We start from the raw sequence: 26659 nt of genomic DNA on the forward strand, positions 1-26659 counted from the left end.
TACAGGGGTTGACTTCTGATCTACATCATTCCTTTACATAGCTACACCAATGAGGTTATCTCTCCACTGGCCTACGTAAATAGCTGCTACTTATGCAATATTATATGATCAACATGGCTATGACAAACTATTTTTATCATGTTATCATACAAACCCAATAATCCTCCCTCCCCCACATTATGGTTTTTGATCTGGCACAGAAAGTTGTTTAGTGATGCAGAGATGCATATTAGAGATCTCAAAATCTTGATCAATGTAAGTAATTATGACTGCTATTTCCTCATTAATGGAATTGGTAATATAAGATGAATGGGTTCATTTAAAAAAAAATCATCTCATGTAATAAAAAAAACTGAATTTTTCTTACTGAACACAATGAAAAATTTGCCACATAAATTGTGAATGCCTTTTGATTATTCATAATATTTCAATCCTCTTAAAGTGGGATTTTTACCCATGACAATTTTCTAATTTTTTTATATGTATAGCGCCAATAACAGTTTCCTTAAGTAGAGAAAACATAAGGTATGGGTGAATCAAACACAAAATTTGCAGAAGATTTACTTCCAAGTGAAAGATGTACATTTGTACAACACATGATAAAAATGTGTTACTTTCTACTTACAACAAAATTACATGACATATTTACAAATTGTGTACATTCCATGTTGTTTAGAATTGGTCAACAGATTGTATGAAGGATATCTATATAAAAGCTGGGCTAATAATTTCCACAGGGAGGAGGAAGAACAGTTTTTAAGGAGTAAAATACAAGAGTAGAAATATTCTTTGATTAAAAGATTCCCCTCCTGTTTACTGACATCCTTCCTGCCCGCAGCCCAGGTTTATATTCTGTAAATATTACTTTACCTTGGCACTTGTTTTGCTCAAACAACAAAAACTTGAACTTCAGATTAAATTTTTTTACACGGGAAAACTTGATGTACATACTCTGAAATCGATTGATGTGATTTTATAAAAGTAGCCCTATGAAACAAAATATTTTTAAAGTATAAAGCAACAATCTTTGTCACAAAGAATAAATTGTAAGAACATATTCTTCATTGTCAAGTGCATAAATTTGTGTATTTTTATACGCAAATGCGATTAAAATATTTTAAATTCTAATTCTTAAAAAAAACTAAAGAACTTTTCTGAAACTTTCACATTGTTATTTATCAACCTGAAAGCATTAATTTAAACTACTGTACATAGTTTTAAATAGATATTTTAAATAAAAATTAGAAATGGCCTCAGTCATCATCAACAGTTCTATAGCACTTGGCATATGAATAATACAAATTGAAAGCTTGATTTTGTACAGTAAAAACTGTACATAATAAAATGTCTTTATATATTGTTTATATAGTATATTCTCTATCTATAATACATCTTTGGCATAGTGAAGCCATATTAACATCCTAAAATCACTCGGTCTCCCAACTGGCATCAGACACAACATACACACCATATGAACACATTTGCAGTTTAGCATTACTCTCATATCAATGAAAACAGTATAAAATCCTTCAACAGAATTCTATAGCACTGCAAAAAACAACTTAAATGCAGTGCTTGGTATATATGATTATTTTACAACATTTGTATGGCAACATGAAAATATACAGGGCATATTATTGCGCTCAGTGGCTGCTGTAGTAACATTTGTGTTATGGTAAGGGACACCAACGTAGGTGCTTTTGCCATCCTACTAGTAATTTGATTAAATATTATTACAAAACTGTATTGCAGAACATTAGCACCAAAAATTAATTTAAGTGCCGTAGAAGAACCACAGTGAGAAAGGAAATTATATAAAAAAAAATTAAACAAAACAAAGATCACCACCCAATTTCATTGAATGTACATTAATTTTTCATTTGTAATACTGAAAAATTTGTACTGAAAAAAGAAAACCAGTTGAAAGTAGAATCATAATTCCAAAAGCAGATAGAAGATAAAATTATCAGTTTGATATAATACACATTACCAGTTGTGTGCAGTATTACAAAACCTGTACATTTATTTGTATAACCTATATGACAGCATGGTTAACAACAGCTGTATGTAGGAAATAATGTCACTTTATTTCTCCCATTCTAAAATTTTACAATTGTAGAATACAGAGAAAAAACCTTTGATTTATTCAAAAAGTCTGTCTCAAGATCTAATATCTTGTATATTATAAGAAAATGCTCTACAGCACTTTTGCCTTTGTAAGATTCAACATTGCATTTTCAGCAAGTTTTGAGAGTAATAGTGTGCTTATCCTGTACTTTCATTGTGAAATAAAATATTTAATACTGTAGCTAAGAACATAAAGGGGAATACCTGTAGTACAACTTATTCTGAAAAGCATTACAGTATTTGTCACAAGTTTTGATCTAATAGTTTGAAAAAAATGATAAAATCCATGAACAAATTTCACTCAGATATGTTCAACATGGAATGGTTATTTTTTACTAAAATTATTGATAAAACTCTGTTAAAAAAAACGAGCTTAAAATTATTTTACGCAAAAGTAGTACATGTTGTATTGTATTTTCAATATAAACCTCTTTAAGAATCACCTGTTCAAGATATTTTGAATGAAGTCTGATATGATGTTATTTATAAATACAAAATTTTATCATGCTCTTATATGTTAAAAGGAAAAAAAAAAGGCATTACTGTGATGCTGAGTAGTGGGTACAGTGATGTTTTCTTTGTTTACCTTTCTTGAGGTCAATATCAGAAATGCATGAAAACTACAAGACCTTTATTTTTCATCATTAGCTGCCTAAACCTAGTCTTTGGTTGTAATGTTTGATTATTTAGTAATAAGTTTAAATAATAAAAAAAAAATTGTTTTATTTTTACATTAATTTTTGAGCAAAAAAAGTATGAAAGCACTAATTGCAAACTTAGAATAATTAGTATGTAATACAGTATTTATTTCCTTTATTCACTATAACATTCAAGTTAATCCACAGCTACTTTTGAACTCTGGCAAGAAAATTCAAAGAAAATACAATCTTTTCCTGCCACTGAATACATACTGATAAGGGATTATTTTGTGGTTTTGTCGCAAGCTATTTTCGCTGCATGAAAATACTGCGACATTTTAAGACAGATATTAGGGTGTCATAAGGGGTACAGATATGGATATTGCTACTTAACTGTAAATAAACTAAAAGAGTCCTGTCAAATTAACCAGCGAGCATATTCTTAATCCAAAAGACAGACCCCTCTACCAAGGACATGCTAACTGAAGGACAACACAAACTTCGAGCAAGAAGCTCATAAATCAAAACATTTTCCTTGACAGAAAATGCCAGATCAAATGAAATATAAGGGAAACTGTTACCTGAAAGCTATTTTCAAATAAAACTTTCTCCATACTGGAGAAAATGTCTTTCTGAGCGAGTTTAATATTTCTTAAACAACAGCCAGCCGTTACTTTTCGGATGTAAGTACTTCTTAAACAACAGCCAGTTAAATGTAAATAAATATATATTACAATATATACGCATACAAAATATTCTATTGCTAATTAATCTGCAACATCACTGTACCTCTGCATATCAGCAACTGTTATGGCATCAACTTTCCAATTATAAAAAAAGTAATACAGTAGTTTTAATCTTAAGTATATCAAAATTCACTTTTATATGGAATTGTAATCATTTACATCAATGATAATGAACATCTACATATTGTCACATGCACCCTACAAGAAACTGTATATAAGTACAATTAGTAGGTTACTTCACTAAGGTAAGAAAAAATTAAAAAGGATTGTCTTTACCCCCTCATTTTCATAACAAAATAGTTTTAGTATTTTGCAATGTGCACACTACTGAGAGCTTTGTTTTGTTCTTTTGGTCATGAATTGTTTGGCAACGATTATCTTTTCACAGATCACCAAGGAAGACACAGTATGTGCCAAAGTGAGTACTGTACATGGCAGCTTGACACTTTCACACTATAAAAATTTTTTGTGATTGAGTCAATGAGCATTTCATGTTATGCAGTTACAAGTCGGTATTTTATATCCGGCTGTTGTAGGAGTGGACTAAAGCCACTTTAGCTAGACTGGACCTGCCAGTACCAGGCGGGGATTTGGTTTAGGCTTTGCCTGTCAAGAACTTGTCTGGCCTTTGCCTGTTCAGAACTTGAATTGGTGGGGTATCAACCACATATGAATGCACTTTGCTACCTCACTAACACTCCCACTCAGGTCATGTTCATGGGAGGAGGATGTCGGTGTAATATGGTGGAGTCACGTGTTGGAGAAGCATGAGGTGGAGGGTACTGAGGGTCTGAGGGCCCTCGGGGTGAAGAGGACGCTCCTTCTGGAACACCACGTTCATCCCTTAAGCCTTCTAATTTCCCAATAGTACCATTAATAAGAGTTGTTCCCATCGGGGGTCCTATAGAGGGCCCAACTGATAAGCCTGATGGTCTAGCAGGGATGCCACTTTCTGGTACTATGGGAGTAGTGTAGCTCAAATGACTAGACACAGGATGAGGAGGAAAAGCCTGATGCACATTTCCTGGGGGTATTAATTGATGAGACCAAACTGATGAACAGGATGGTTCTGTTACTGAGCCTACCATTCTAGGTTGAGGTGGATGCCTAGGTCCACACTGATGTACCTGTACAGGTCCTGGAGCTATAGAGGGTACCTGAGGAACAGAGTGCACTTGGGGATGAGATGTTCTGGGATACGGCACTCCTTCTCTTGGAGAAACCAATTGCTGATGAGTATGAGGATGAGAACCATATGGTGGAGGATTGGGGTATCGAGCTGGATCATTGGGAATTACTTGTGGTTGATAATGTGGTGTCTGAATAGGAGGAGGAACAGTGCCAGGGTAAGAACCTCGCTGGGCAAGTGGAGGATGCCCTCCTTCAAACTGAGATCGTGGCATAGGAGGCTCTTCATAGGGATGATAGTGAACAGGAACACGGGGTGGTGGGTAATGAGAGAGAGTAGAATGAGGACGTACAACAGTGGGAGGTGGAAGTACTCCTCTATTAATTAAATTATCAGGAGGTAGGTGGCCATGTACAGATGCAGGTCTCCTACATGTGGGATGGTGGTGTTCATGAGTATTTGGTGTTGGCATTTGTGGAGCCATTACCAAACTTTGTACAGATCCATGTAGAGGTACTTGGGACACTGAAACATGAATGTGAGGCCTATTAGGATTTGGAGCTGCACCTGGCCGGATTAAATCAGGTGGTGGAGATTCTCGGGGACCTTGAAGCCGAGGTGGTGGTGGGGCTCTCAAATCTCCTGTGCTTGCATACACATGAACTACTCTTGGTGACTTTGTGTGCGTAAGCGAGGTAGCTGTGGCTGTTGATGTGGAAGGAGATGATGCAGTCTGAGGAGAAAGATCAGATGTAGGGACATAAAGCATATCCTCCTGTAAAGCAGGAAGAACAGCTCTGTTAGCTGCTGCTCTTCGACGTTGTGGAGCTGCATCTTCATCACCAGCATCCCTGTAAGGCCAAGTCATATGGGAACCAGCCATTCCAGGCTGAGCCATTGCTGGTGGGGCCAGCTGTGTTGCCATTTGGTTTAGTAGATCTGTAGTTGAGCCAAACCTTGGTTTGATTCCACGTACTGATGGCCTTCTATTGAAACCATATTCTTCTTGGTCACTGGCATCATATCGTCGACGAAGACGTTCCATACGACCTGCATCTTGACGTACAAACTCTGCTAATTCATCAACATCTACAACTCCTGGTGGTAACTCTAATAGTTGTGCTGTACTAACTGGACACAATTCACCATTTGTTTCATTACTACTATATCCACTTTCTGTTGTGCTTGTTCCATCCATATCACTGCGACCAGACAGTCGGGGTGATGACTGTGATGATGATGGGACTGAAGATGATCGATCATCATGCAGAGCTTCATCAATATCATCAAAAGTATATGAATCTGAATTTGAAGCCATTGAAGAGCGATCACGTGAATTACCAGCAACACCATTAATTAATGGAACTCCTGTATGACCTGCCATTTGAGACAAGAATTGTTTCCTTGCATCTGATGTTTGTGCATTTGCAGCTACTGGTTGTTCAACACCTTTCTGTTCATCATCACCTTCTTCTGCTGGTGGTAATGTGCCTTCTCTTGTATATCTTACACCACCACTGTAAATGAGTTTATCACAATCTTCATCACTTACCAGTTCAGCAATTGAAACAACGGGTATGGCTTGGTATACAGTTGGCGTTGTGGATCCTGAGTGAGACTCTTGTAATTCCTCAGTTGTAGAATCTATACTAGTACTTTTCTGCTCTGGAAACAGGTCTGCCTTTAATTTCCATTCTCGAACATCACCAGGTACAAGGATTTCTGTTGTTCGCAATGATGTAGTCTTATTAAACATTTCAGCTAACTTGCGATACTGAGCCATGGTTTCCAGTACCTTGGGGTCAATTTCTTTCTTTGCTTCTTGTCCATCAGTTCCATCTCCATCCTGATTATCCCCACCGTCTTTTTGATCAGTATTCCCATTTGTAGCATCTTCTGTTGCTGTTAGCCACCTTAATTTTTCCAAAATAGAAGTTGTCTCACCTTTCTCATTTCTTTCATTTTTGTTTGTGTCTTTCTTCCTAGCATCGGAGAATCTAATAAGAGACCTTCTTAGCTTATTGTGCTCAATTGCTCTCCTGACTTCACTATTACTTCTCATAACACCACCTGCGACATGTGCCATATCTGAATTTTCTAATCTTCTAATTCTAGTTTCTGTCATTGTAGAATCAGATGACTGAGAATCAGAAGAACTTTTGGACTCATCGCTACAAACACTTGTATTATCTCGTCCTTCAGCAGCAGCAATCCTGCGTCTCATTTCTTCGTAACGTTGCATTGATTCACTAATCTGTTCATCATCCATTTGTGGAGGTGGTTGCTTCTCTTCTTCCAGTGGATGGTGGTGGTCAAAGCCTGCTATTCCAACACTACCTTCAGGTTCAGGATTAATGGGACTTAACTCAACATGCCAGTCATCACGAGGTTCTCCAAGCAACATGCCCAACTCCCGTAATTTAGGCATGAATTTGGCAAGTGTGGCAGAGTTAGCTGCATCTAGTGGTATCTTGTCAAGAGGAAGATTCTCCAACATGCTATATTCGTCTCTACCTGAGAATCTCACTGAGCGACGTGGTTCCTCAACTTCTTCAACTTCCACTTTAGGCTTAGTCTTCTTGCTATCCCCATTCTTCCACAATTTTCCACCTTTAAGAATGCCAGTTTTGGCAACTTTAGGATCATTACCTTCAGATTCTTGTCCTTGCATCAACTGATCATGATGCCGGACATTCTCAACTGTCAACTGTGTAGATGGCGTTCTGTGAGTGACCAAGTCTGGCAAATGAGGTCGTGGCGTATCTAAGTCTAGGAGTCCGTCTCCACTTCCAGATTCCGTATCTGCAAAAATATTATTGATTAGATTTCTAAAAGATTGAAAAAACAAAATTAAGTCTAAATAAAGCCCAAATTACAGCATTGCATAACCACTAGTGCTAATTACATAAAACAATTTTTCTCCACAATAATTACCATTGTTTCACTACGTATATGTATGTAAACAGAAATTTAGACTTAAAATAATCAATGGCATCATTATGTTGTAGGGACTTGGGAAGACCATATCATAAAAATGTTCCAAGTTTTATTCTATAATTAAAATTAATAACTATTGTATATACAAAATTATTATATCTGTTACTCAAGAAACTAAAGTCTCTTTCCACAGCTAAGATGTTAAAATAAAATACAACATTACTTCTGTGATACTTCATAAAAACCAATGTAATTTTGTACAATACTAGGTCTGCATTACCTGTCAAGTACATGAAAATTTCATAACCATCATGCACCAGTTGCTAGATTATTTTGAAAAGAGTTACTAAAAATAAATGCAAAATTAAGAAATACAGTTAGCGGAATAATCTGACAACCAATCTTGAGAACCAACTGCACATACTACTTGAGACCTTTATGTCCTGTGATTATTATGACTGCGGTACTATTGTTTAAATATGGTAGTATTATCTTAAATTAAGTATGGATATCCCTTTTTAGAGAAAATTTTTTTTAGAGAATAAAGTAATAACTACCTGTAATTCATTAAGTATGTACTATGTATATGATTAGCTGAACTAATAAAAAAATATTCATTAGCAGGACTAATATGAGAGTATTCAGTATAAATTACTAAGTCTATATAAAATGAAAATCTACAAATTCTACTTTATACTTATCCCTTGTAATAAAAAATTAATGCTGAAATGAAGAGTAACTATCTACTAATCTGTAAAGTAACTACCTAGTAATTTGTAAACTGTAAAGATATATTTTGACAATTCCTGTAATGAAAAATAAAAGTAAAAGAATTGAATATTCAGCAAAATCCATTGGGAGCAGAGATTTTGTGCATGATACACCCCAGTAGAATTCATACAAGTAAATCATAATAAATTAGATCCATTGAAAAATGTTAGAGGTATACAGTTTAATATAAATTAAATTCTTTAGTTAGGTTGTACAAATTTCATATACCAGATGAAAATAACTACCATCCATAAACTACTTAGCAGTTATAACAATAATAATAGCGTATAAAAAAGAAATGATAATAATGCATATATATATATGTATATATATATATATATATATATATATATACTGAATATAATATATGATATATATATATATATATAATATAATATATAATATATCTTGTACCAGACGTCCCCACCGTGAATAGTTGGAACCCCTATGAAAATGCTTAAAACCTCCTATTTTGTTAGTTACCAGACGCCCCCACTCCCCCCGTGAATAGTTGGAACCCCTATGAAAATGCCTTAAAACCTCCTATTTTGTTAATTAAAACCCAAGAAAAACCCACTAAAAATTTTTATACTTGACTTTTTAATAGTTTTATTTATCACAAAAAGTGCATCTTATGATGAAATTGATAAAAAAAAAAAAAAAAAAAAAAAAAACAGAATTTGAGGATATTTCTAATAGAAAAAATACTGCGAATATGCAAAATTTCTGCAAATAATGCAGGGAAATGTTCCTGAGAGAAAACCACGAATGTGTGGGTCCGCGAATCTGGAGAACGCAAATACGGGGGTCCACTGTATATATATATATTATATATAAATTATATTAATTATATATAATAATATATATATCTATATATATAGATATTATAATATATATCATATTATATTATAACAGATAAAGTTTGATTTTCAAAATCAAAATCACGATTTTGAAATCAAGTCGTGATTTTGATTTTATTTCTAAATCCCAAAATTTCAGGTGATTTTTATTTTGATTTAAAATCACCAAATGTAAGTGATTTTCATTTTGAAAATGCATCAAAATCACTAAAATCACTTTGCACCATTTTACTACAAAAGTAAGAAAGTTCAGGTGGTGTGAGGCAACAAAACTTTAAATCCAATTTCAGTAAAACGGTTTACATTCAATTGACAACCAACAGATAGCCCCTGAATACTTAAAACTTGTAACCCCTGCATACTTCATTGTGGAAGACCTTCATTATTGCTTCACCATTCTAATAAAAATTATGCCATGGCTACTTGTAGTTGTTATGGGGAAGTTAAACTAGAACACAGTACAGGCAGTCCCAGGGTTACGACGGTTTTGGCAGATGAAATATGACACCAAAAATGCAAAATAATCAATTTGAATGTTGTTTTGATGAAAAATGCACTAAGAATGCAGTTTACATAGTTTTCAATGCACCCAAAGCATTAAAAGTAAGGTTTCTTAAGATTTTTGATGATGTTCCGGCTTACGACGATTTTCGGCTTACAACGCGTCTCAAGAACAGAACCCCCATCGTAACCCGGAGACTGCCTGCATTCTTAAGGGGTTTGTTCTTGTATGAGTGGTAAAAACTGGATCAAAGTAGATTCAGAGAGGCTAGACAGCAAGGTAGGAAGATATCATACAATGCAATGCAGCTCTTAAGGGCCAAAGGAATTTTGCAAAATACCTTCAGTAAAATTTTCCATTTGTACCATGGTAAGTGTAAGCAGTATCAAGTGTGGTGAAAGTAGCTGGATAACTAGTGGAACACGAATAAATTTGACCAAGAAATAATTTTTTCTGTGATTTAAAAATAACCTCCTCACAGTCCTAGCTTTAAATTTAGTAACTGCAGTCTTACCAGACTAAATAGTCAGTTTTCCAGTCTATTTGATACTATTATGACCATTAGTCCTCCTTGGAGGGATGCCACAGAAATACTTTGGTATATGCAAAAATATAGCATATAGGTAGTATATTGTACTTGGTTACGAAAATAAGTGCATCTTGCATTCACTCAAGTGGCCACTGTATAGAATTTTTATCTATTTCTGATAAATAGTCAGTATACAGTATATTATAAATAATAATTAAACATCAAAACATTTACCTAATTATGATTATATCCAAATTCCATGTGCACTAAGCAATATTATTTGAGCATCTTTGTTTAGCATGAAAAAGAACTACTAATTCAAAAATGCTTTTATTTTAATTTCACCCTTGACTCTTGCCACCCGCCCCCACCAACTCCCCAGCGAGACTGGCCTTGATTATGAAGTATAGTTGGACAAGAATTAATCATTACAACTGTATAACATACTGAGCAGAATCATTCATAGTTACAATTAAAATGAGTCACAACCGAACATGAGTACACTTATTGGAATTCTTTAGGTAAACAAAAACATTCAACATTTGATCATAGCAAGTAGTCTACTTAGTAAACATCCCCTATCCTTTTGTTAACATTAATTAACGAGAATGACCTTATGCAATATTTATCACGCAAGATAAAACAAAATCAGAGGTACTGGATGTCCTACAAGTATGCATATCAATGATTTACTATGCATTGAAAAAACGTTACATTTAATAATATTTGAAGTGCTTTATTGAAATACTGTTATTATAATAAAAACATCTGGTTTCGCTCCGTAAAAGTACTAGATTACCAACTGGTGTGGGTAGATTCTCGGCAAGGTGTCCGACCGACCCTCGGCCAATGGAACGTACACGTTTTCTCTGTGCAGTGCGATAATAAAATTAAAAGTTAAAAGCAGTAAAACAGCAACAATCATCAAACTGCTGACAATGATATATATTATATATATATTATATAATATAATATATATATATATTATATATATATAATATATATATCTATATATTTTCCTTCGTGGCATATATCTTTATTTATGGATTTATCACGTTCCTAACTTTCGTGATTCAGTTATATATATATATATATATATATATATATATATATATATATATATTATATATATATATATATATATATATATATATATATATATATATATATATGGGGTGGGGGCGGAGGGAAGTGTCCTTTGGACTGAAAATAGTGAACTCAGAACACGGCAACAGAATCGGTGTCAAAAGAATGCTACCAGGTTCCAATTGGCAGTTTTTAAAGCTATGTGAATACTTTTCTAAGAAATACAAGAATATTTGCTCTCTCTCTCTCTCTCTCGTCACACACAACTAAAATAAAATACGGCAAATTTTCGTACGGATCTATTTCATACATCTCATCGTCGTCTCCTGACTGCAAGGTAGTTCAGAGCTTTCAACTTGGCGGTAACTGGAGAAATGAGAATGACATGATATAAAATACGTCCGTCGAAATTACTCTTCGAATTCCTATTATTTTTACGTTTCGGCAAAAAAGTAATGCTTTTACCAAAATTCAAATCAATATGGGTTTTTTACGTTTATACTGACAAATTAAATACTGCTTAGTTTAGCGCTGGCTTGACTTCAACCCGGGATGCTCAATTCTATGCTTCTGCTAACTTTAGTGAAGTGATAACATACACGGTGGCTTGGTACTAAACGAGAGCACTCCATGATGAACATTAGGTTTTGACAGGGAATTATTAAAATAAAATTAGCGTGCATTTAAATTTCCTGTGTGCCCGGAAACTCTAGCAGCCGCATCCCTTTTTGACAAAAACCATTGGCATATAAAACACACAAAATGGCAACCCCCACTGTCTTATCTTTTAAAAATGTCATAATTAGAAAACAAGCCCGCTGTTTGTCGAGTTTGTGAGAAACTACGGTTAACTGTAATGCAAGGACGAATTCCAATGTGTTGTTTTTAAACCGCAGAGAAATTAGCGGATAGTTGGCCAATAAAAGAAAGAAAGAAAGAAAAAAAGTTGGGGGGGTGCATGGTAGGCGGTTTACTGTTACTCGAGAGACTGGCTCTTGAAGGTGCGACAGATGTCCGTCCGTCTGTGTACAAGAAACACTGCCTTATGACGTAGTTATGAAAGAGTTCGGGAAAAAAAAAAAAAAAAAAAAAAAAACTTATGCATCGTCCGTGACATCGGCAAACTGACGTTTGAAAATTACACGATAGAAAGTAGTGTCATTAAACATTCCTGGAGAAAACAAGCAATTGAGTATGATTGATAATCTAACGAAGTCTCACTGAAAAGTCTAACCAAATGAAACCGCTGACAAGCTGCATCTAAAGCATTTCCACAAACTGCCTTCAGACAAACATACCCTCATTCTTCAGGCGATTCAAAACGAAACATTCTAATAAATCCTTCTCTTCGTATTTCGATAATTTGCAACCCCGTTGTTTTGACAATTCTCAACTCTTCCATCCGATTTCGTGAATCAGTCACAGGTATTGCTAAAAATTAGTGGTTTCCAAACCTAAGGAATGCGAATTTTTGCAACCGTGGCGCGCTACAGGAGTGACCTTCAGTGGGAGTTGAGAAACCTCTCTTTCTCTCAAATCTAAAACCATAACAGTTGATGTATGTGAAATAAGTGATGTGAATATAATAGAATATTATATATAAACTTCTATATAATATATTAATATATATATATAATAATATATATATATATATATAGATGCATTAAAAAAACGAGATTTTACTAGTCTTAATATTCTTCAGTGGTCTAAATGTTACCATAGGACAAGCGACAAAATGTTTGGCAATCAATCATTTCCTTGCTATATTGAATATATTTTGGAGAAGCCTTTGTGTAGAGCACTGATCTGGCACAGCCTCATCCCAACGAGATAAAATATAGGTGGGGTCGAGGGAGTTTGACTTTTGATTACATATTTAGATAATTGTGAGCGAATAAAGTAAACGTGCAAAGATATATGACCGCAGTTGATGCTACAAGAAGTAACGGCACTGTAGAATGCAGAAAAACGTATGTATGCATCTATATATCCAAACACACACACACACACACACACACACACATATATATATATATATATATATATATTATATATATATATATACATTTCTAACATATAACTAACACTAAAGCAAACATACCTCACATCAAACTAAAACACTTGTTGTCCGGGTGTGATTGTGTGCAAGCGCATTTATACCTCGGGGGATGGAGAATAGATGGTGATCTGTCCATAAGAGGCGAAGTGTTCTACCCCCCACATATTTTCTAGGCTTGACTTTAAAAGAAGACTCAGTACAAGAGACCTTACCACACCCAACACAGGATGTTCCACACAATTTATAAAAAGGTCTACTACGATGGCACACCGTCAACACCTGGAAAAATACACAGGGCGCAACCAGCCACTCAACAGTGGTTCACGAACCGTCAAATTCGATGTAAGGCTGAAGTAAGTCCACGAACATCAATTGACAAGGCGGACACGAGCAGGCTCGAAGCACTGAACGCAGAAGATTCACCTGCTCACCACAATAGTAACTGACTGACTGCTTGGCTGTGTGCCGTGTTGCCGGTCTGCAAAAGCCGTGTGGCTGAGGGCTCAGCCAAATCATCCTCCCCTTCCCTCTCCCCGCCCCCAACTAGGGTCATGACGACGGCATCCCCCGGCCCAAGTCTAGGTTCCAGTCAGAGACCGATCCCTGAAGTCCTCTCTTCTTCCTCCTCCTCTAATTTCCTTTCGGTCTGTAGGGAACCCCGCCCTGGCGCCTCCACACGAACCCTTTCAGGCTCATCCTTCTTCTGCCCCAGCTACGTCACCTCTGCAGTCTCTCGCTGCATCCCTTTACCTAAATCACCACTACTCTAATCTTACCTCACCTACCTTGCCTACCCTGACCAACCTCCAGTCCTCTTTAACCACTACCTCCCCCAAATGAAGCTTCAGTATCCCTCCCCCAACGTCTCTCTCTCTCTCTCTCACACACACACAATCCACATCACTACATGATCTTATCCTCTTCATACAAGCCACCCACACACAAATTAACGGCGACCATCCCCCCTTTCTTTTTCCAGCGTCACAAAGCAGTCTCCGTCTACGTCAAGCCGTACTCACCAAGCTTTCTACGAGCAGCTTCTTTGCAGTTCATAAAAGATTATGACGTACTAAATGAGAGCAGGAGAATCTAACAAGAGCTCTTAGTGTAGCTGGCGGAGGAGTTGCCAATTCAGTGTTTTATTGTGTTGGATGAGGGCGTGTGCTGAACCACATTCATTGTCATCGTCAAGTCTTTTGTGATAGACTTCCGGCAGCTCTGGGGCGAGACTCAACTAGGGTATATCCCGTGGCACGTGGCCTAATGTGCCTCACTGTCTAGCTTTATACTCGCTATTTCTATCAGTCACATGCGACACATCTCATTACTTTACCTGCTTTCAATTCCACTTCTTCACAACGTATCTTTAATTCTTTGCTGCACAAGTTTATCATACTGGAACTGAATTGTACACACTGAGGGACACTACAGACACAATCATTCCACGAAGAGAAGGAAACGCGCACTTATACAACAGTAACAGTAACAACAAAATGAGCTTTAACGGCGAGTGAAAAAAAAACGACTGGAATATGGAAATGTTGGCAGTCGATATCCTTTCATTCCACAGGTAGCCAGCCCAACGAGTGAAGTGTCGCCAGAGGTAGGACGGTGGTCACAAAATTCCCCCTTCGTTATTTCCCAAATCCCTTCTCTTTACCGTGAACCACAATCAATCATTTTCACGAGAGAGGCTGGAAACGACGGGAAAGCAAAGGAATGGCAATAAATCAAACATAAATTTCATATGTAAGCAGAGCTCTTCAGTCATCTTACCACTCCAGGGGTATAGTAAAGTTTTGGGTCCGGCTGTAAAAGGGCCCAGTTACTAAACCTCACCTGTGCCGTGGGGGAGGCTGGGATTGGAGGTGGGAATGTTGGGGTATGTTTGGGATGGCGGGGCAAGGTGAAAAAAAGGGCGAGCCACGAGGTAGGTGGCTGTGGCTCAGATGGTGACAATGGTGTCGGGAGGGAGGGAGGCAGAAGTGTCATCGAAGTGTCCCCAGTGTCTATGCATCGACAGTCTTCCAGAGCGACAGTTTTAATAAATAAGGTCAATAATTAGAAATCAAGGTCTACGAAAAACGAATGTTGTTCAGCCCGGCAATAAGTAAATAATTGCTTTTAATTCATTCAAATTAAATGATAGAGAACGCGCCCTTATCAGTTTCATCGTAATTAAAAAATGTTACTGTTGATTCATGCAGTATTACTGTGACTGACGCCCCATCACAGTTCCGATACAACTACATAAGATTTCATTATCTCCTCAGCTGAATGCGTGGCGATCAGAATTGATCCGTGATCGCTAATAACTTATCATTTTTGCTCTAATTCACCCTATCTGTTTTCCCCTTACAAACATTAAACTAACCAGTCCTGATCTACCGCTTACTTTCAACTTTTGACCGCAAAATGCCCATCATGCGCATCTTTTTATTTGCTTGCCGTGCCCTCGCTTGACCTTCGTCGTGGCTTGAACGAGTGGAATGCGAAAAACAGTGAAAGTGAAAGCAGATAAGAAGGACAAGGATGAGAGAGAGAGAGAGAGAGAGAGAGAGAGAGAGAGAGAGAGAGAGAGAGAGAGAGAGAGAGAGCTTTTATTTCTTACTTGGATGTAGAGGCAGGAAATCTGTACCTGGCATAGTTCCAGCCTTCCGCCTCCTTAGCCTCGGGAAGTGTGTTTAGTCACGTGTCTTTGTAAAAGGCCAAGCGTTCAAATAGTCTGTGCCTTTTAATCAATGAAAATGACGTATAAAATTGGCATGCGATCACCTGCTGATCAAACGTTTACCACTTCATTGCCTTGAAGTTGGAGAAAGAGCTAAAGCGTGTCTTTTTGCATAAGAATTTTCCTGAGAAGAAGAAGGAGAGGGAGACTAAAGGATGAAATCTTTCTCCTACAGTGTCTTTACCTTCAGCACTTTCATATACATTTAGAGAATGTTACAGTCCAATTCACATACAAAACTTTAAACCAAAAAACTAGAACTTCAAAGATCCGAGAACTAAACGGGCTTCGTTCAACAAGTCGTAACTACATAGTTTGGTTCTAATGAAGACAGTTCATACTCTACTCTCCTTTCTCCTCTTATCATAAGCCACTTTTCAAGTTCAGACGCTACTTAGGTTGCATGCCTGGTCTCCGTACGCCTTTTATAGCTCAGGGGCACGCCTTCTCCACAGAAGAACTGCAGCGTATATCATCCATCCTCTACCAGACTGAGCACCTTCCTTCTTGCAAAGTGCAAGGACTGCATGAAAGGAAATAATCTAAAACAGTATCTTCGGAATGAATCTGGCTAATTATAAAACTATTACTATCAGGCAGGAGAGAGAGAGAGAGAGAGAGAGAGAGAGAGAGAATCTGGGATCAATGTAGTTATTAAACGTCAAGAAGCAAACTGTTTCCTCATTTGCATTTCATAATCAGCCTCACTTCGATTTCCGCATTCCACATCTTAGCAATTCCAGCGAAAATAGAAACAAATACAAAATGCTGTGGTGCAGGTTACTTCAATCCCCCTTCCCCTAATAGGTATTTTCCTCCTCCCAACATGCAATTAGTTCCCAGTGAACAACCTTTCCCTTTCAGTCTCAGACTGGCTTTCCAGTCTCCCAGGAAACCTGACACACTGGAGACTGGTTGGTTGGTCGTTCAATTGTCATTTCTAAGATTTCACAAACTCCATTAGCGAAACTTCCAGGGCAATAGTATGCTCTTGGCAAATGGTTTCCCAACCTATGATGCTCATTTCCCAATGTCCCTCTCAACAAAAAGTGGATTTAAATAGTCAACGCATGAATTTCCCGCACTTGGAAAAAAATCTTTTAAGAGTAATGAACTTCATCGACTCTATAAAGCGTAACCACCCAGATTATTTGGTAGGACATAAAAACTTAAGATGATTAAAAGTGACACTGAAGGAAAGTCCATATAACAACAAGTTATCAATTGGAACAGAAATGTATTCACTAAAAATATAATCTATCACTGAAGTCAAGAGGGACCCGTCTAATGGACCACGTGAGGACCGATATACGACCTCCAAAAACGAAATTAGACGACAAAGATATGTCATTTACACAGAACATCATCTACCTGACGAGTCGGGGCCGAAACACGTCGACATAGAAATGCCGTAGAGAAAAATTCCACCTAATTTATCCCAATTTCTCTTCAGCCTCATTGTTGGTATAACATTGGCCATTATTCGACATTCTTTAGCTCGCTTTCCGGTCTGCAACGACCTTTTCCAATTGCATTGCTATTCAATTCAGACGTTTCCCTGCAACAAAATACTATTATGTTTCGTGGCCTCGCATGGCGCGACTACTGGCCCGTTTTAGGCTAACCGAATTGCGTTCGTTCTTGCCAATATTTCATTTGCTTACAAAGTTAATAGACATTCATATATATATATATATATATATATATATATATATATATATATATATATATATATATAATTAATGTATGTGCGTGTGTGGGAAATTGTAATAGCCACAATTCTCTCTTAACTTCTCAAATTCTGTTCTTTTTTTTTTTTTGGATACGCTTGTCACTACAAAGCCTCGGGCTCCAACTTCAAAGAAATTTCTTTTTAAAGAAAGGCTTTGTAGTGACAAACATATCCAAAAACGAATTTGAGAAGTTAAGAGAGCATTGTGGCTATTACAATTTAACACACACACACACACAATATATATATATATATATTATTATATATATATAATATTATATATATATATATATATCTATATATAGATATATATATATATATATATATATATATATAGATATCCCATATATATATATATATAGCCCTAAGAAAAGTAAAACACTGGAGTGCTGGATCCCGTTTCCACTTCAAGGCTTCTTAAGCAAATGACATAAACAAAGAAAGATTCGATACAAACAAAGGTCATCATCACGCTTGGGGTGGATCTTCGGATGAGGAACAGCTGTGCTGGATTAACCGAGGGGCTGGATTAACCACGGAGAGGCCAAAGACGCTAACAAGATTGGGCGCCCACAAGATTTGTTTTGTTTTGTTTCTTGAAAAACAAATATTATTTAAGACTACTCCAGTTCGCCCGTTCTCTCATGTTTCACTGTTTCAGTTTGTAGATAATCTTTTGGATATCCAAGGAGGTTGAATGTCCTCCTTGTAGATACCACGTCCCCTCCACCCAACCGCGATAGAAAAATAAAAAATAGCAATATACAATTAAACTTCTATCCAATATTTTTCCGGATATATTAATTTACAAACCCGTTGTTCACGCTCCTGCAAATATCACAAGTTGTAAGACTGAAGTCTTGGAATAGAAAATTACGGAAAATAGTGGTGAGCTGTGAGCAGGGTTACCAAGCTCCTAGATTAGAGAACTGCGACATTACTGCATTAAGGAATTCCGTAATAAAAGTGACAGAAAGACAGATTTTTCTAAGAACCTCCCTAGTTTGCCTTATTCCATCAATTACGGGGTCATCAAATTTATTATGAAAAACTTTGCGAATGCTTTTTTTTATACAGCAACACAGTTAGTGAGCATCAGGGTCAGACGGGCGAGGAATAACATCAAAATTTGTCAACACAAATATCCAGTTATGAGGAGACAAAATAATAATGCTCTATTCGTCAGTCAAAATGAAAAAACTACATACGATTGCTTAGATCCGTAGTCGGTTAATAAGGCATTATACTGTCTCTAGAGCCCTCTCAAACTGCCTTCATAATGCTAACAAGTGAAGATAATATTATCAACTCAAGTCTAGGTCTATACGACCTTGACCCATTCTGAACAGGATGTTCAAAAATTTAAGAAACTGAAGAGAAAACTTAATTCTTTGATTGTCCGTTTGGCCTCTCCCAGGTTATATAAGTCTAACCATTTTACACGTAACATGGAGCTCACTGGAGAGGGACAATGACACTTCCTCTTAAAGGTTTTCCAAACCTTCTTGTCGGTTTGGGCTTGGGTAGAGCAAGGGTGGGGCGGCACGCAGCTCTCTCATATTAAATGTTCCTAACCAGCTTATTTTGTAAATGAATCCATTACCAACCTACAAAACGCTAAATCAATTCCATATTTACTTTTACTAATATTAAGACCTCTTGTAATATTTTTTTGCACTCTGCACTACCGTCAACTGTTTTTCTCTTGAAACATGACACTCATTTTGAAACACGTTGCTCGTTTTCCTAAATGACTCAAGGTCAAGTTAAGCTGCCCTCGGATCAAGTGAAGGCAGGTTGGTCTTGGTAGAGGTCGACATCGGGCATCATACAAGCACCATTGAAGGAACTACCCGTAGTAACCTGTGTGCGTGTATGTATGTATATGAAATTTTCTTTTTCTAGTATCGAGACCTCTCGTATTATTTCTGCACTAAGAAACAACCTCAACAATACGATTTTTGGAGAAGGTGGGGAGGGGGAGGGGCGGGGGGAGGATATGGCACAGATTTTAGCTGCACTCCAATTAAGTAAGTTCTCTTACGAGCCTCACGGTCAATCCAAGTTGCCCTTGAAACAGAGGTCAAAAATTCACCTAAAAATGTTGAGCATGGAAATATAAAAATCCATATAAACTAAAACAGTATATGATTGTTTGGAGTATCATAAACTATAAAAATCATACAGAATGGACCCTGAATACTTATGGCAAAGAGGAAAACAATCAACAAAAATAGTTGTAGGGAGAGAACGTGTCTCCAAAGCCCTAATAAGCGCGGAATATACCCATCTTCCAAGCATGTTACTACGTTACTCGTTTGTACTCACACAACTGATCTTGTTAATTGAGTAATAGCTCTTGAAGTGCAAATACCTTCACGGACTCACTCTGGATTATTTACGATTATGACCATACAAGATTATTATTGTTTTCAGTTGTTCCAATAATATATAGGTTTGTGTTTTGTGTTTGTATGGTGTTTTTACGTTGCATGGAACCAGTGGTTATTCAGCAACGGGACCAACGGCTTTACGTGACTTCCGAGCCACGTCGAGAGTGAACTTCTATCACCAGAAATACACATCTCTCACTCCTCAATGGAATGGCCGAGAATCGAACCCGCGGCCACCGAGGTGGGACGCTAATACCATACCAACCACGCCGATGAGGCGCTAATATATAATATATATGGACAAAGACTGCAAAGGAATAAAGACGGGCCCACTACAAAAAAGCGGATTCGAAAAGATTAACGAGTTCGAAACTCCCTTAATGCAGTTACAATCATGACAAGGATGAAAAATTAAAAACTCGAAAGACAGCAAATGCAACAGTGAAAAGGGAGCCAACTGACGATTTGACGACAAGGTCTTCAAAGCTAATTAGCATTGAACTACAAAAATTCTCTGACAATGAACTTGAATCTACTGATATAAGATCGATTGCACAATCATTATACAGAGAAAGGCGAAAAGTGTATCTAGTATTACCTAAAACTCGTCAGGAACTAGACACCAGGCTCTTAATTCTATGACTACTTCTACAACCAAAGGGGAAGATTTTATGCTGGAAAAAATCCTGTGACAGGTTTGGTTATTCTTTCCTGTACAAGAAATCTAGAATTTTTGTCAAACACTGCCCGAGGAGATCCTCGTAGACCGGACTTTTAATCCATAGGATTATGTAATGGACATTATATTCCGTTAGTGTATGCCTCATTGCCAGGTCAATCTGAGAAGATCTATAGAAATATGTGGGACGTGTTTGATTGACATTTGTTCGGCTAGGAATCTGCTCCTAAAACCCTCAGTGATACATGCAGATTTTGAAGTTGCCACGCTCACTGTCCTAAGAGACAGTCATCAAACGTTGCAGATTCCATTTGGGACGGGCATGGTGGCGAAAAGTTCAGAATCTCGGACTAGGTAATGAGTACAAGGCCAACAACAGTGACATTGGCCAGTGGGTAAAATGATCGTTTGGATCGCATTTGATTGACCCTAAGGAAGTTGAAGATTGCATTGTGGATGAGCAGATGCACCTCAGGATGATCGATATACACGTTTTGCGGACTATCTTGTTGACAATTATATATCACATAACTCAAAATATCCTCCAGTGCTTTGGGATGAAATCCCCTCACATACCAAGCGCACAAACAATGCTGCGGAATCTTTTCATGCTCATTTTAATGAGCATTTTTATACATTCTCTCCGTCTGTATATGTATTCCTTGACGTTCTAGTGAAGCTCCAGAGTAATGCCTACATAAAGATGAGGAGTATCAGTAAGACTGCAACAATGAGGAAACCTGAACAGGAACGAGTGTGCTGTTTCCAGTACAACAAATATATTTCAGGAGAAACAGACAGGCACAATTATATGAAGAGTTTGGGTAACGGATTCAGAGCAAATAAAAAAAACTGTAATAATCGAGGTGTATGACGAATATCTTATTTTTATAAACTGGTTTTATGGACATATATATTTGTATTTACATGACGAATGCAGGATTATACAGTTTTTTTTTATAAAGGACTGCAAGGACAAGCCTGTACTGAGATGCAAGAAGAATATACTTACATACTTAAAAAAAATAAATATATTTTTCCTGCTTAAGAATCCTACTTCCACCTTCCCGTGGTAAGCAAGGGCAACAGGTAATAACTGGCCGCCCATGATAACACCTGGCTAACGGAAAAGGTGAGCGATCGTTAATGAACGTTTGAATAATCAAGTGATCAAACGCGCTTTTGACTTAATATTCTGCTGCGCTTTTGACAGCAATATATCTAGCAACGTTTGCCGCGCTTTTGATATGCCAATACGCGCCAGTGATATTATATATTTACTACACACACACACACACACACACACACACACACACACACACACACACACATATATATATATATATATATATATATATATATATATATATATATATATATATATATATATGGGTGGGTTCTTCATTCATTTCTTCATCTGGGTTCAAGGCTCACAGTGATGTAGGAATGAATTTAAATATATATCAAAATGAGGCTGTCAAACCAAACCAAGGGGCACCTTCAGCCATCATCACTCAAGACAGTGAAAAGGGGCAGCTGAAGAGGCTGGGCAGTAAGATAGAGAGAAATAGAGAAAATAAAGGAGAGAGATGAAGCCCAAGGATCTGAAGGTGAAATATAGAGGAAACTCGCAGATGCTCTTAGAAATAATAGATAAAAGAGGCTGCACAGCGAGGTGGAATAGGGGATTGATTACGGATGTAAAGTAAAAGGCTAAAAATGGCTGCAGCCGTAGACACAAGGGACGCTGCAATCACCCTTTCATAAAGCCTACAGTTCACCGAGTAAGGCAGTGATTGACATTAAATTGTGATCCAATTGTGAAGTTAAGAGGTCACTTCGGTGCTCACGCCCGCCCACAAGCACATAAACCCGGGCCACCTGGTGTGGTAGGTAGCATTCTTTCCATTAATGCAAAAGGTCGGAGGTTCGACTCATGATCAACAATGGATGGATGGATGGATGAGCAAGTGGCGTAAAAAACCAACTAAAATCTGTGTCCGTTGACATATGGGTGAACTAGCGCCTGCGGTAGTCACGCCCAAGGTTAAAAAGGGTATGAAGTTAGCATTTCTCTAAGAGGCAAAGGCAAATACATACAATGTATATTGCGTATGTAAGCATGTAAGCATACACTAGGATAATCTATTGCAATATACGGGATCACGCAAACACTAACCAATTAATTAATACTGTGCGCCACTTGAAGAGCTGCTCTTCAGAAATGCAATGTAAAATAATGGTCTTTGAATCGCAGATACTATATGTTGATATTCACAGGCAACGTAACACAGGTAGTTTCTCCGCTGAATTACAGTTCATCTATCAGAGCAGGAAAGTTTATTATCGTCTTTCCAAGAGTCACGACCTATTATCAAGTCGCAGACTCTGTCTACCAAAGCAAGCAAACTGCAACGATCTCGAGAATGGACTGCTCTTGCAAGAATCAGTCTTCGTCCAATCGTGGAAACAATCTGTGGTATTCCTCGGAAATTCTACACATGGAAAGAGCTGGATTGAAAAAAAAAGGAACAGAGTGTGCAAACAGCACGCAAGAAAAAGGGTGGTAACTTTGAATGCATTAACGAATGATGGCATCACAAAATAGTTATCGATACATTTGGGACCCTATACCAAACATAAAAGTTGCAGTGAAAGACTTTCCATTATTGCCGACCAAGCTTTAATGCTATGTAGAGAAATTCCCTGTTGACGACCAAAACAACAGGTCAGTATCAATAATAATTATAACCACATCAAAATCACCAGTTGCAGCACAATTAATAATAATTATATAGTATTAATAATAATGGACAGGGCTGTAAAATGTAGGCCTACGTGTCTTGAACGATGATTCCACGGCCTTCACTTTTTTTTTGCAGGGTCTAGGACTCTTTAAGTTCTTCAATGTACAGGAAGTCGGATATGTTTCCAATTTGCTTCTGTACATGTTTGTGCGCAATATTCATTTGTGCTTTCTATTCTTGAGAAGGCAGGCTCCCTTTTGAAGAACAAATGGTTTCCTTTGCTTTTCTTACCAAGGGAGGATGGATGTTTCGTATTTTGATCCCAAGTACAGGCATTTCAGCCAAGCCCCACACAACCGCTTAAAAGTGTGTAAACGCAAGAACGCTGACAACTTCAAGACACTTAAAAGATCGATTTCACGTATGCCATGACCAACAAATCATGATGAGAGTAACTCTTTACAAATTCATTCAATTTTGATAAACATTCGCGCAATTCCTCCTGTGTATATTATATTCGGCAAGCGTGCTGAATGTTTAAGTCATGTCTGTCCGTAAGTATACATTTTATTCGGGTGTGCTGAGAGAGAGAATTACAAGGAGTTACAAGGATTATGATGTCTCAAAGACTTTTTAGTCCATCCGAGAAGACATCATGCGCTCACTTATCTCTAGGAGTAGGTTTTACTGTTCATTCACAGTGCCCTAGTGATTTTGTCTAGCTTTCTTTTAAACTCTTCCATACTGTTGCTGTTTACAACTTTGGTTGGCAGTTTATTCCACGTGTCACATATCTTGTATGTATTGAAGTTCCGACAGTGGGATGTGTTGTATCTCTTCAGCTCTAGTTTCCATCCATTATTTCTTGTATGGTTTTCGTTTAACGTAAATAGGTTACTGTCTACTTTTGTTATTATGCCTCTCAGTATTTTGAATGTTTCTATTAGTTGTCCTTGCAATCGTCGTGTTTCTAAGCCATACATATTCAGGCTCTCTAGTAGTCTTTGGTAACCTATTTGTCTGATGGATGGAATTAACTTTGTGGCTCTTGCTTGTACCCCTTCTTATCTATTTGTCCTTTCTTAGTGTTGACCAAAAATTTACTGCATATTTAAGATGAGGTCTAACTATTGATGTGTAGAGCTACAGCACTGGTTCCTTGTTTATGTATTTGAACTGCCTCTTTATGTATCCCACTAGTTTCTGTGCCTTCTTTTTCAGCTTTTACGCACTGTTTTGAGGATTTTAAGTCCTTGGTAATGATGACTCCAAGGTCTTCTTTTTGTGCTACACTAATTATGTCATTCCCGAGCAGCATGCAGTTGGCATGAGAGTTGTTTGTTCCTTTCTTATTTATAAGAGTTTACACTTATCCACATTAAAAGGCATTTGCCTTCTTTTTGACCACTCTCCTGTTTTCTTTAGATAATTTCTTAAACTTTCTACTGTCTCTGGGTCTGCTGCTGAGAGAGAGAGAGAGAGAGAGAGAGAGAGAGAGAGAGGAGAGAGTCGGAATATTACAATTAAATTTTATTAGGAAACAATAATCCATTAAAACCATGATTTCATTTAACTATCTTTGGAAAACACATAAGCCAACATCTATATTCTTTTGTGACCAAAATATTGGAATTGGGGAGAAAATGCCAGCAACAATGAGGAAAGGAGAGAGAGAGAGAGAGAGAGAGAGAGAGAGAGAGAGAGAGAGAGAGAGAGAAACGCAATGGCTCCTGGCATTAAAGAGAACGAAAATTATGTTCTTTTTTACTTTTCCTTTGTTCCAAATCCGTTACATGTGATACATTAAATGAACAATGATTTTTCAGAAAGTATATTTTTTCTGAAATAATGTAAGCAAATAATAATAATAATAATAATAATAATAATAATAATAATAATAATAATGATAATAATAATAAAAATAATAATAATAATCAATAATAATAATAAAATGTCAATGTATAATAATAATAAGGAATAATGATTGATGAAATGGTGGAAAGTGATTACAATGTCTTGTGCGTCCTTCGGACCTTGGCAATCGAGAGATCTTTCTTCTGCGAGAATGGACTGAACCACCGAGTTAACGAAAAGATCAAGAATTCGTTATAATTTCTTGCAATGAATCTTCAGTGCCCTACTCTTTAACGGTCAACATATTTCGAGTAAAACATTTAAAAACGAATACTTAATCATATAAGCGCTGTTAGATTTGGAATATTTCATGTGAGCATCGGTACCAGATGTATACAGTTGTAACCACACCACACCTACGAAGTAAAACGAAACTTAAGAGTCTACCTTGCAGCTCGCTACACTCCCATTTTCTGATACAAAATTATTTTTGAAGGGGGAACATTGCTATTCGTTAGCTTCAACTCTACTAACATCCACCTCTTACACTCCATCAGGCTCATGCAATATTCATATTAAAAAAATCTTTTAAAATTGTTACCATAAACACACAGGCAACGGAATCCAGTGTAATAAGTACAATACGCATAACACTGAAGAATTTGGTGTTCAAAAACACATGAAGGATGCTTGATATTCATTGACATCATTCATATTTTGTTTCATCGACATGTCTGTCATGAATTAATTATTTTCTTGAAAATAATCCATATAAAGATGACATGAACAAATCGCTTGCACAACCCCTTGGGGGGGGGGGGGGGGGTAGAGTAACTAAGAGTGTCGGCTGGGTTTCTGTGGATACAAGAGAATTGGAAGTCCGACACCCACTTGGATGAGAACTATCAGATGGGAGGCTGGAGATGACTGGAGATTTGCGGAATATGAAACACAGGAGAGACATACTAGGTGGAAGAACTTCACAGAAGCCCTGGCGTCACGCGGCGAGGGACGCAACGATTTACTATATACATACATACATACATACATACATACAATATATATATATATATATAATATATATATAATATATATATATACAATATATATATATATATATATATATATATATATATATT

At 37.0% G+C, this 26659-nt stretch overlaps 1 protein-coding gene across 4 annotated transcripts in view; it reads right to left on the minus strand.

The window, feature by feature from the left end:
- Positions 1–548: 548 nt before the first annotated feature.
- LOC135202557 (uncharacterized) overlaps positions 549–26659 on the minus strand; it is a 536989-nt gene continuing 510878 nt past the window's right edge. For all 4 annotated transcript variants that reach the window (XM_064232038.1, XM_064232036.1, XM_064232037.1 and 1 more), the window contains one exon: positions 549–7442. In XM_064232038.1, coding sequence (XP_064088108.1) covers positions 4216–7442 — 3227 coding nt within the window. In that variant the 3' untranslated portion in view covers positions 549–4215. The remainder of the gene's footprint in view (positions 7443–26659) is intronic.

Source organism: Macrobrachium nipponense, chromosome 30, assembly GCF_015104395.2.
Source record: "Macrobrachium nipponense isolate FS-2020 chromosome 30, ASM1510439v2, whole genome shotgun sequence".
NCBI classification, from domain to species: domain Eukaryota; kingdom Metazoa; phylum Arthropoda; class Malacostraca; order Decapoda; family Palaemonidae; genus Macrobrachium; species Macrobrachium nipponense.